The sequence below is a fragment of the Marmota flaviventris genome, chromosome 1, assembly GCF_047511675.1.
Source record: "Marmota flaviventris isolate mMarFla1 chromosome 1, mMarFla1.hap1, whole genome shotgun sequence".
Taxonomy (NCBI): Eukaryota; Metazoa; Chordata; class Mammalia; order Rodentia; family Sciuridae; genus Marmota; species Marmota flaviventris.
The window spans coordinates 114,560,663-114,574,195 of record NC_092498.1 but is presented as its reverse complement, the minus strand read 5'-3'; the positions used below and the strand labels follow the sequence as shown (position 1 = coordinate 114,574,195).

At 39.0% G+C, this 13,533-nt stretch overlaps 1 protein-coding gene across 3 annotated transcripts in view; it reads right to left on the bottom strand.

Moving 5' to 3' along the window:
- Positions 1-13,533, bottom strand: part of LOC114108264 (tetratricopeptide repeat protein 28) — a 594,959-nt gene that overhangs the window by 250,142 nt on the left and 331,284 nt on the right. For all 3 annotated transcript variants that reach the window (XM_071614927.1, XM_071614928.1, XM_071614934.1), the window contains one exon: positions 13,031-13,161. In XM_071614927.1, coding sequence (XP_071471028.1) covers positions 13,031-13,161 — 131 coding nt within the window. The remainder of the gene's footprint in view (positions 1-13,030; positions 13,162-13,533) is intronic.

Here is a 13,533-nt window from a genome sequence, read left to right as displayed (position 1 = left end):
GCCCAGGCTGATCTCAAACTCCTGAGCTCAAGTGATCCTCCTGCCTCAGTCTCCCAAGTAACTGTGATTACAGGCAGGTACCACCACACCTGACTAGTTGTACATGCTTTTGATGTAAAAAGATGGTAAGATGATTTTTTTAATGTATGAAACTTATTTGAGATACTGAATGCATGTGCCACTACACCTGGTTTATAATAACTTTTTAAAAGTCTTTTCTAGCCATCCCAACATTTTGTTCTTCTTGGAATCACTCTTATTGGATGCCTTTTCTCCTGAGTAATAGAAATGTTGTGTCCTGTTTCTTCCTATGTTTAATAGTTTGGGAATATATTTGGACATTGTAAATAATACAGTGTAGACTCTTGGGATATTGTTGCATTACTCTAAAATAGAGTGTGAGCATTTTTCTTTCATCAGGCATTTAACCCTGATGAACTCGCCTACCAAACTGTTCCTCCTGCAGTGGGCAGCAGCTGGAATCTGTGTTCAGTTCTTCCAGCTTTAGTTGTTTCTTGGACTCTGTCCTCACTTCCTTACTTCAGGGTGACCTGATCAAAAGTGATACATAAATATGATCCACTACATGGCTCTCTGCTTTCCAGGATCTCCTCCTCACTTTCTAGTTGCTATTGCAGCCCAAATTCTGTCCTCAATCAATACGACTAAAGATTTCCATGTAAGGTTCAATACCACTGTGGGACAGGGGCCTGCATTCTGGCAAAAAGCAAGCAAGCCAAAAATGTCATAAAGACAAGCAGCCAATGTTATTCCCTTCTTTCAAGTGTTCATTCTCTTTCAATTTCCCCCTACTTTAAGCTACTCTCCTGTATCTCCACATAGTCACTTGTTTTCTATTTTGTTCTGAGTTTAAAATTGTTCTGAGTGGTTAATATGAGCAACTTTGCCATTACCAAAATTAAGATCTAACCTCTTTCCCTTGTTATCTCAGATAATACAAATGAATCTAATATAAGTAGCAAATACCATGTAAAAATAAAGATAGCCTATGATCCATACTGAAGCATATTTTGTCTTCTGATTAAAAAAACTTTAATAACATTATCCAGTAAAGAGTTCTAATAGAAATCTTTTCCTTTGCTGTCCAATATGGCAGCCACCAGTCATACTAGGTTATTGAACACTTAAAATATAGATATTATAATTGGAGAATTGAATTTTTTATGTTATTTAACTTTAATTTATTTAAATTACCACATGTAGCTATTAGCTATAGTTTTGGGCAACTTGGCTCTAAAAATTATCTAATCTGCTCTTCCTGTTTACAGATGATGAGGCCTACACATCATATATGGCCCCTTGTGGAAAACCAGGATTTAAATTTAGACCTCCTAATTCCTAATCTGAAATTCCTTCTACTCTAGATAAGAAGAGACTACAAGGCATTATGGCTGGAAAATACAGAACAGCCAAGGGCAGAGGGACCTGCAGACACTGGGTATGCAATTTCCTTTGAGGTGATAACTATTTTATCGGCAGGTAAAAAAGAGCCTTTTGTAACTCAGTTCAGGTCCAAAAGGTCGGACTCAGCTGATTTATAATACGAAGTACAGAGAGCACAATCAAGAGATGGCTGTCCTGTTTCCATTCTTCACAAGTGTCTACTTTCCAGGTCTACAGTCTTCAGGGACTTGAGAGTTTCCATTTAACAATCGTATTTGTTTCTCAAGCCTCTAGACACACACCCCAGAAAAGGTTCCAAGCCCTTCCTTCATGAACCCCATACTCCCTGTGAGGTTAGGTTCTCTGCCCTAATGGGATGTTTTTTGCCCCATTCCTTGTACTAGTAGAAATAGAATAATTACCTCAACTACATTCTTTCTGTCTCTGTCTAACATACACACACACATGCACATACCACAAACCTCTGTATGGATTTCATATTAGCACTACTGCAAATTATATAATAATACACACACTGTAGAAAATGTCTGCAAGAAGCTCCAAGAAAAATAGCATTGTTTTAAGAGAAAGTGCTATGGTTAGAATGATGTCATCAAAAGTCATCTGATTAATTTCCTGTAGTCACATCCTACAGGAAATCCAGAAGGCTCAGTTTTCTCACAAAGTCAAGGAGTCTTTTCTTTCTTCTGGTCAGTAACCATTCATGTAAACCTACAGGTGTCACAAATTGATAACAATCACGATGCACAATTGTCCTTCACAATCACAAAATTTCACTTTAAAAGATCTTTTATGTGAGAGGCAATATCAGAATATAAAAGGGATTCTTATTGACTGTGAACGTCAGATTTTAGTTATTAAGAGCAAAGTTAATTGCAAAAAGAGAGAAGACAATTGTAGTTTGTTACTAATTGGCTTCCTAAGACTTCCTCTCCAGCTCCAGAAAAACAGACTTCCACTGATAAGAAGCAAGGGTAGGAGAGCCCTCGTGACCTGCTGTCACCTGGCTGCTTCTCCTCCAGGCCCACAAGCATCCATCCACACTAGCCGGGATGCTGGGAGCTGGCCAGGGGGCTGGAGCTCCTGAGGGAAAGAACGAGAGCACACCCACCTGCACACCAGAGGCGCCCACGCTGGCACACAGTAACTGCAGACGATGGACAAATGAATGTGACCTTTGACAGGAATAAGCTTTGGTCCCTTTCTTACAGAAGCTTCCAGTCAGAGTGGGGAGAAGACCTCCACAGCAAGTGCTATGACTGAGAGTCACTGAGGACCACAGGTCACCCGTCAGTTTGAAAAAAGGAAACCTAAAAGATGGAAATGAAGTGCTGACATGTTTAGAATGGGCTGGCTTTCTGGTAAGAAATTTGGGGACTCTTTTAATTTTGAAAGTGTATTGGATCTGACACCAAGGCACAGGCAACAAAAGGAAAAATAAACAAGTGACACTACTTCAAACTGAGAGCTGCACACAAAGGAGACCATCAACGAAAATGAAAAAGTGAGCCACGGAAGGGGAATAACAGACCTCGTGTCAGGCAGGGGTTGATATAGGAGACACAGACGGAACTCCACAGCAAATCCCCAAATAATCCAATTGAAAAACAGGTGAAGAAGGGAATAGACACATTTATTTAAATATTTAAAAGAAGATATATAAAAGGCTAATGACCAAAATGACACCTCATACCTGGTGGTATGACTAATTTCCAAAAGACCAGAAATGAGAAGTGTAAGGTATGCAGAAAAGGGAACCCTGTGTACTATTGTTGGGAATGTGAACTGGCAGAGCAATTATGCAGAACAGTAGAGGAATAAAATATAGTACTATTTCCCACAGGAAATAACATTATCATATTACAGAGATGTCTGCACACCCGTGTTTACTGCAGACCATTTGTAATGGCCAAGATCTGGAATCAATCAAGACATTTATCAATGGATAGATGTGTTTTTTTAAATGTGGTATATATCTACAATAGAATATTACTCTGCCATAAAAACAAAATCCTGTCATTTGCAGCAATGTGGATGGAACTGGAGGATATTAATGCTAATTAAAATAAGCAAGGCAAAGGAAGACACATACCACATATTCCCACTCATTTGTGGAAGCTAAAAAAGTTGATCACATAGAAGTACAATAGTGGTCTCCAGAGGCTAAGAGGAGGACAGGAGAGGAGATAGAGGTTGGATAATGGGTACCAAATTCAATTCAATAGGAGGAATTCATTCTAATGTTCTAGAGCAGAGTAGAGCAACTATAGCCTCATTTATCATGTTGTCAAAATAACCAAAGGAGAAGAGTTTAAAGTTACCCAACATAGAAATTATAATATTTAAGGAGATGGAAATGCTGATTACCCTGATTTGATCATTGTACTTTGTATACCTATATTAAATTATCATACTGTATACCCCTGCAATAAGTATAAACATTATATATCAATCAAAAACATTATATATTAAGAAAAAATAAGCACAAAACATACTCATTTTCTTGGCATTAAAAAAGGAGGAAAAAAGGGAATATAATACTATACTTAAATGCATAGAAAATGGGCTAGAATCCCACTATTAAATAAAAATATAAGATAAGCCACAAATGTAATTTAAACTTTCTAGTAACCACTAAAAAGATAAAAACTGAAAAGTGAAATTGATTTTATTAATGTATCTTATTTAATTCAAGGTATTTAAAATATTACCACTAAGTAATAATCAATATAAAAACAGTCTTGAGATACTTCACGTTCTCCTCGTTCATTCTAGGCATGGAAGTCCAGAGTACATTTTACATTTTAAGCACACCTCAATTCAAACTCAATGCTCAACAGCCATATATGGTAGTAGATACTGTCGTGGACATACCTATCTAGAGGGACACACTTCAAACTGGTAGTAGTGGTTATTCCTTTAAAAGATAGCACTGTAATCTCTTATATTAATAACTAACATACATTATTTATATAATGATAAATAAAATAAAGTAATATGTGAATATAGATGATTAAACAAATAATACTATCCCTCGAGTTGCTGACTGCATGGGTCAAGAAGGGGGAACAGAGAAAAGTAAAATACAAAATATATCATTTATAGTAGAAAACACACCCCCAAAGAAAGACATGCAATTGTTCCACATTGGAAAGTACAAAAACATTGTTGGAAGGGATTTATAAGGCCTAACTAAATGGAGAAATATTCCATGTTTATGAAATATAAGATTCAAATATATTTATAGATTCAATGCTATTCCAATCCAAATTCCAGCAGGTCTCTTGAGGAGAGGAAGGGGGAGCTGACAAGCTGCTTCTAAAACATTCATGCAGGTGAGGAAGCTGGAATGGTCAAAGCAATCTTGAGCTAGAACAAAGCTATAAGAATTACATTTTCAGATAAATAGAACCATTAACAAGCTTCAGCGGGAGTGGGTATGTGGCCAGTGGTAGAGCGCTTGCCTAGCATGTATGAGGCCCTGAGTTCAATTCCACTGGAGAGAGAGAGAGAGAGAGAGAAATAAAAGAAAAGCTAAAGTAATTAGGCTATATGCTATTGGCATAAAAACAGACAAACAGATCAAGAGAATGAAATACAAAGTCCTTATACCTACCTGAAGGACAAAAGTAGCAACCAGGCAGCATCCTGAATACTTGGCACTGGGTCAAGTGGACCTCCACATAAAGGGAAAACTGTGAACCCTGACCTCAGCCCAGAACAAACTGGGTCAGTCCCCGGGAGGGGAGATCTCATGCAAAAGGGAAAACAACGAAGCTCCACAGGAGAATTTCTTCCTGACCTTGGGAAGCACAAACATTTCCTTCAACAGGACACAAAGGTGCTGACAAAATGACAGATAAACTGGGCTCACCAACTGTGGGTATGACACTGAGCAGGAAAGATGGGAACTGAAAAAGAGCTTTAGTGAGGAAGAGGTGATTCAGCTACACCTGGAGAAGGAGAACCTGCGCAGGGGTCAGGGTGGGCTCTTCCTCGAAGAGGACCAGAATGAAGGGTGAGAGCTTCAGGTGCAGACTTGCTCCAGTGAGCTGACCTTAAGGTGTGAGAGGGTGGGCTAGTTGAGGAGCAGCAGGAAAAGGTTAGGGAGGGGTGTGGACCTTATCCTGGAGGCAGCAGGAAGCCCACAAATGTTTTCAGGGGACAATCACATGATCAGACCTAAACTTCTGAAGGGTGATTCTAGGGCTGGATAGAAGCTGGGCCTGATGGAGAAGAAACCAGAATCAGGACAAAGTCAAAACAGGGCTTGAGAAGCCAGAGAATTTACAGACCCCATGTGCTAAGTCGTGTGCCAAGCCATGAGCCATGATGGCAAGGCTAATGCCCAACATGATGGTGAAACGGGTCTTGAAAGTCAGGATCTGGTCCGTTCCCGGGGTTGAGGTGTTGAAGACTGAACACCCAAGTAACGCTGAGGCAAGAGCAGAATGTTTTATTTAAAGGACAGAACAGAGAAAGAGAGAGACTTCTCCAGAGAGGAGGGGTCCAGAGCTGGGGACTCCAGGGACTGGGGGTGTCTTGCCCCTTTGATAGATTCCAGGTTTCCTTTCTTCTTAGCTCCCCTCCTCCCATCCTGTCCAAAAGGTGGAATGACCAAGGGCAGGAAAGGAGCCACCCATGGGGCACTCATTAACAACTGCTCCAAGGAACAATTCCCTGGAGGCAGGTGACCTTATCAACCAGTGGAGGAGGGGGAAGAGCTCTGGCGCTATTAGCATTTTATATCCTTTTGAATCAGCCCCATCTTCCTAACCCACCATTCATTACCTGCACTGATGTCCTTTTGCCCATCTCAATGGTAGCATCCTTTTGAATCTTTATTATGTCTCACTGGGCTAAGCAAGCATTTCCTACAAAGCAACTCATTTAATTCTCACAACATGAGTGAATTAACTACACACCTGATTACACATACAGAGTTATGTGCTCAGACACTTGTGTTTCCAAATTCCTTCTTCTTTTTACTTTTTATTTATTTCATTAGGGTTTAATAATCCCTTACTTTGCTGATGATATAACTTGAAACACCACTTTAAAAAACTGGCAAAAATATTGACTAAATCCAAACATATCTATGACTAAACATGGACAGAAATAAGTGCTGATGTTCTTCAAGATACAGATAAACTATATAACAGACAAGAATTAGAAACAACTCATGTGTCCATTGGTATATTTAAAGGAATTAGATACTTTTCAGGGCCACATAGTAACCAATGGGTAGAAACAAAATTCAAGCCCAAGTTGTCAAATACCTGAATCCATACCCTCCATACCCTCCATGCCTCTGTACTGGAAGGAAAGCATATGCTCGGGCAGCAGCTTCAGGCTAAGCTCGTGGACCCGAGCAACACACACTCTTTCCCTCTCCTCGTAATAAGATTTCCATTGTGAAGTGTGAAAAGTTCCTAGAAGAGGCTTCTGCAATGGTCCAGACGAAAGGTATGGCAGATGGGTTGGGGCTGGGGCTCAGCGGTAGAGCACTCTCCTAGCACGTGTGAGGCCCTGGGTTCCATACTCAGCACCACAGAAAAATAAATATAATAAAGGTACTGTGTCCAATATGTCTTATTTTTTACAACTAAAAAAAAAAATTTTTTTTTTTTCAAAAAAGGTATGGCAGAAGGGAGGAGGCAGAAAAGAGGTTCTATTACAGAGAGAAGAGGACCAGTAACCAACCAAACATGAGAGTGAAGGGAGGAGACGGCCTGGGCAGTAGCACAACAGTGACATCAGAAACAGGGGTAGACTGAGGCTCAGGTCCGGGGCGCTGAACTAGCTGAAGGTGTGTGTCTAGGAGACAGTCGGGTAGAGAAATAAGAAGCCCCGGAGAAAAATCAGATGGATAAAACACTCTGAAGTCATCAACCATTTGCATATCAGATTTCCTGAATAGAGAACAACATCTTTAATACACTGTAATTTATACACTCTTCTGACAATTAATATTAGCCTGCAGGAAGGTCTCTGGGGGCACCTAAAATTAATTTTGAAACCATTAGAGCAGACAGAAGGTTAGTCAGAATAAAAAATCCTGTGGAGAAGGTACCACCTCTCCCATTAAGTATCTGAGAGTAATTGTGTAAAAGAAAGACCTATTGCTTCTTAAAGGTAAGCAGACAAACTGAGTTTCAGGTTGCTCTCTTGCTATTTGGAAAAATCATTAAATTTATTATAGCCCAAGATGCAAAAGGCAAGAAGATATAGTTTGGTATCCTCACCATTCATAGCATTTAGAGTGGTCAGTTTCACTTCAAAAGACAGTTTCCTGCATTTGATTTCAATATAAAGATAATTTAAAGGGCAAATAAGGTTCAATTTAAGGTCATAGATACAATGTTAAGATTTGGATAATCGTAAAAAAGTACATTCTCAGGCTGGGGCTGTAGCTCAGTGGTAGAGCCCTTGCCTAGCATGTGCGAGGCACTGGGTTTGATCCTTAGCACAATATACAAATAAAATAAAGGTATGCGTCCATCTACAACTACAAAAAATAAAAAACAAAAAAGTACATTTTCTGAATGTTTCATACTGAAGAGGGTGGGACTACTAGTTGACAGAGTTCTCAAATTTCTAATCTATGCAATAATTAAAAGAAAAAAGTAGGCTATAATGTAAGGACAGAAGTATCCAAATTTATCATTATTTGCAGACAATTTTTTTTACAAGAAATCAAGAGAACCAACAAAAAAATATAAGCTATCATGAGAATTTTTGTATGACCAGTTACAAAATATGAAACATGAACACCTTTCCTATTAAATAGTTTAAAAACAGTGGGAATAAAAGCCCATTTCCAATGAGATATGTTAAATAGGAAGGGGAAAAAACCTAACTTGAAGAATATTTCGACCAGAGGCCATAAAAGTATAAATGGAAGAACAGAGTAGGTTCTTAAACATAATACATCAAGTTTCTTTAGTTAATATGTAAATTTAATAGAAACCCCAATGGAAGATTCTCCAAAATTTAACAAAATAATTTTAAAATTCATTAGTAGGGGTAGTGACCAGTATATCCTAGACATTTAAAAAAAAAAAAGGGATGATATAGGATTTGTAGCAGAGGTAAATGTGCTAAAAGGCAATAATGATGTAAGCTGTGTGATTTTAGAACAGAAATTGCTACAACACAGAGGGATGATATAACAATTCTCAGTATCAGACCAACATAAAACACCAATATCACTATAGAAAATATAGGTTAATATTAAAGTTCTTTTGAGAGAAATTTAAGCATACAGTTCTTCAAAAAAGAACTTAGAAAAAATAGTCAACCCAAATAGTGCTCAAAGAAATGCAAATTAAAATTATAAATACAACTTTTTATCTTACCAAACTGACCTTCTAGTTTTAATTCTAATGCTCAGAGTTGGCAGTGCAGAGAAAGGGGACATGGGACATTGCAGGACTGAAGCAATGACCTCTACGTCCAAGGAGACAAGGAACTCTTTCCAAACAAGCCCACTTCTAACAGTTTAACCAAAGGAAAGGGCACAATGTGTTCAAAGATTTATCTACAAAGATGTTTTCTCCTCTTCTACTATGCCAAAAAAAAAAAAAAAAATGTGAAACATCCTAAATATAAAATAGGAGGGGGCAGAGGAAAAAAGATATATATGTAAAGACACAAGACTTTCAGTAAAATGCTTAATAAAATGAAGAAATTTTTTTAAAAATTAAGTGGGGAAAACATAACAGTCCTACAACAGAATTTTAATTTTGGTTTAAATAAACAATTATAACTGTGTATATGACCAAAAGAGAATACCCCAAATTATTAATATAAATAGTAAATAATAATAATAAATATATTATGGTTGTGTTTCATGTATTTCTTATGGAATTGGTTAAAACTACTAAATATTTACTTTTGAAAAAACCCAGATTCTGTGATGTTCCTGAACCCCAAGATTCTGTGACCCTAGTGTGGAACTCTCTTTTACCCTCCAGCAAAGCACAATGGCTGTGCTGACTAGGTTTGAGGGCCCGTTCAGAGCTGTGGCTGCTTCACAAAGTCTAAACGAGTCCCTGGTTCCTCCAGAATGCCAGAATCTTGGCATTGATGAAGACAGTATTTGTCATTTATTATCAAACACATTTTAACATTTAGTGTCCTAAAGGTCTGCCTCAAAGAGAACCTAAGCCATTTGGGGAGAAACCTCGTACCACACTGGCCAGATTCTGGCCTAGGCATAATGCAAGACATGTAAGCAGATTCCATGCTTAACTGAGTGGGGGGGCAGCTAAATGAAATTTAGGTCATGTGAACCTACATAAAATATTTGCTACTCTAACACTTCCTTTTAGGCCCTCTGTATATTCTTTGAAGTTCTGAACCAATACTAACTCTAGTCTTATCAACTGCTATTGGTTTCAGAGATATAAAAATAAAAATTTCTAGTTATTCACAAGCAGGTAAGATGCAGGACTCAAAAACAATCTTTGAAAGTGAGAGACATGTCCATGCTTATTGCAGCATGGGTCATAAAAGCCAAGATACGGAAACGATCTAAGAGTCCACCAATGGATGAATGAAGATATTGTGTGTATACCCCCTCCCCAATATTATTCATCCTTAAAAAAAAAAAAAGGTAGGAAATCTTGCCATTTGAAACAGCATGGCTGAACTTGGAGGACTTGATGTTAAGTGAAATAAGTTAGACACACGAGAAAAGCACTGTATGATCTCAGTAATGTGGAATCTAAAGCATCAAATCCATGGAAGGGCGGTTACTGGTGTGAGGAGAGTGGGCAGGCGCTGGCTCAAAGGCATAAGGTGTCAGTTATGTAGCACCAGGGCATCCAGAGCTCTATGCACAGCAGGGCACAGTTAATATACCATGATGTACACTCAAGATTTGCTGAGAGAGTAGATCTCAAATATTCTCACCACACCAAAAAAAAGAAAAGAAAGTTTAAAAAGTGTCATTGAACACTTGCTATGTCTCAGATATAGGAAATAAATTTACCAACAAAAAATTAAGTGGTAAGAAAATAACATTAAATTTCATGAAAACAAATGCTACCTTATAACTCCAGAGACAAGCACAACAGAAGAGACACAGCAGGAGAAAAGGGAAATTGTGAAGGTCAGATAAACATGCTGCAGCAACACCAGGCAGGAGTGTGGGCTAACAGCAGGGCCACCTCACAATGAGGCCTCCGCTGGGGTGAAGCTTTCAGCTAAGTGACAACCCAGGCCGGCCAGCGTGAAAGGGAAATAGCCTGAAGAGGGTCATTAGGATTATTGAAGTGTTAATAACGTGAAACTTTTTTCTTTTGATATTGGAGATTTCATCCAGGGATGCTTTACCAACGAGCCACATCCCCAGCCCTTTTTATTTTTTATTTTGAGATAAGGCCCCACTAAATTGCTGAGGCTGACCTCAAACTTGTGATCCTCATGCCCCAGCCTCCTGAGTTGCTGTGATTGCAGGCATGTGCCACCATGCCTGGCTAATAATTTAAAAACTTCAAGGAGAAAAATGAATGGAATTATTCCATTTAGACAAGAATGTGGTAGCTGGACATTCTCTATATTCCCACTGGGGGAAGACAGTCAGTCCCAGGTCTCTTACACGTGGATGGACTGTCTATAGGCAAGTTTGTGAACTACTGCAGTGTGGCCAGGCAAGGGGGGACAGAAAGAGAAGAGATAGGTGTCAACTCTAAGATGAGACACGTAGAGGAGGTAATAGCACCAGTATCTTCTCAGGACCCCTCTGTCCTCATAATTCAATGATTTCTTAAGAACATATCATCCTGGAGGTGTCTCATGAAAACCAAAGAGAGACAGGAAGGAAAAGGGACTGGGGGAGGGAGGGCGGGAGAGAAGGGGGAATGATACTGGCTGAACTGTTCTATGGAGCTCATGAACAAGATGTGACAACGAATCCCACCATGATGGATAATCATAATGCACTAATAAAAAATAGGGAGAAAAAAAGCATCCTTGTACACCAGTGGTTTACAAAACCCAGAAAAAACGGGTGATAGAAAATTACACTTCTAAGAAGAGGGAAGGCAGGAAGTCTTCATTTCTCCTTCTTAATCTCCAACATTACTATGACCCTAATTAAAAATCTTTGCACCTGATCCAGGAATTGGCTGATACACACATTTTGAAGGATGGGGGGAAAGAGTACAAAAGCCACTCTTGACACATTTATAGTTATCTGTTCCTTTACTAAATGGCCCCATCTAGACAACTGTGCTCTTTTAGTTCTTGATCCTGGCTCTCTTCTAAAGGCCATTAGTGTGTCTGTCCCTACAAATCTGGTTCCTCTTTTCATTCCCGGAACATCAAAAAATCCGATCATCTGGCTCATGAGAACTGTTGATAAAGTAAGGGTCATGAGAGAAATGCTCGGGGCAACTCTCTAGAGGTTGGAATTGCTAAGTCTGCTGCCCTTTGCAGTGGTCCCTTCTGGTAGATGGCTTTTCAATTTCTCTGACAGGATCTTGCTATGTCCTTCATTCAAGCCGGACTTGAACTCCTCAGCTCAAGTGATTTTCCCGCCTCAGCCTCCTGAGTAGCTGGGACTACAGGTACATACCACACCTGGCTCTTATTGGTTTTCAAAGACTTTTTTTTTTCTTCACCAATTCCTTCAGCTCTTGGTGCCTGACCATGTTCTGCAGAACTGAAGTTGTGGGGTCATTTAAATAATATGATTAATCTTTATGATGTCCCATAGTGGAATTCTTAGATAATAAATGTAACTAAACATATTTCTCAACATACAAATTGATTCATAAACTTACTATTGCCTCTGATATTAATAATTTCTTCTCTATTAATTTAATAAAAATTATCACTTATGAAGTTTTAATTGATGGCCCTATAGCATTCCAGGCACTATACTAGGCGCATCACATGTTTCACTTACAGCCCGACCATAACCGTGAGTGGGATTAGCAAAATACCCCTCACTACCTGAATAAGAAAACAGAGGAGAGAGAAGGAGGTAAGTAACCACTTCCCAAGACCCCTCAGCCAGCAAGGACTGGAGCCAGGTGCACAACAGGGTCTACTGATTTCAGACCCATCCTCTATCCAAGAAGAGAAGAAGTACAGATCCCTGTCATCACATCACATCTACTGGCCGCCAACTTTTTGATATTACATTCCATTTTGCTAATAAAAACTAGGATAATATTTATCATTACAGTTCAGGTCAATCAATAAACTTATTATGTTTCCATACTGCAGGAATTGCAGTGATACTTGACCTCCAATAAAGCATATTTGCTTCTTACAATTTAATGAGAATGTCACAATGTATAGCTTTTTGCTAATTTTATGTGTCTACCCCATGGCACATTTGAAGAGAATAAGAACAACGCATCTGACCGAGCTAGGAAGTCCTGAGGACGGGGACAAGTTCTTATGTATCTGTATATACCCAAGGCCAAAGTGCAGTAGACATCCAACACCTGATGGTCAAGGAAAGGAAGAATCAATGATGATCAAGTTCAGAAAGTAATATTTTAAGATACATGAAACATTTCTTGCATAGATAAAAGCAAGTCATGTTGTTTAAAAAAAAAAAAAAATTCGTCCACAGGTGAACTCCTACCTCCCGATCCTTGAGTTTCATGGCGAGCACCAGCTGATGCCGGTGGCTGGTGAGAGCCTCCCGGTAGTTTCCTTTGGAGAAGAATGCAGAGCCCAGGTTCCCATGAGCCCGGCATTCTCCTGTCTGGTCACCTGAATTGGTTAAAAAAAAAAGGATAAAATTTCTCTAAGTTATAGCATTATTTGTAAAATATAATGGTCATCTTGATTTAAGAGGCACAGATTTAGTAGCTCAGATTTCATTTCCCTTTCTTCTTTTAGAAAAGGACTTGCCTCTTCCACAAGACCCTATATGGGAAGTTAACGTTCTAGAACTTAAAGCTCTGGACAACTGTTATCATTATTGTAACTTACAACCATAGGCAGGCACTTAGCTGTCCTGGAAATGAGAGGTCACAGACCTCCACATAAACCAGCTGCTGTTTAAATCTCCTCATTTCTCTGCTAATGACCTTTGATTCTGAACAATTATCAGCTTGTTGGTTCAGTCATCTGACTCCAAGC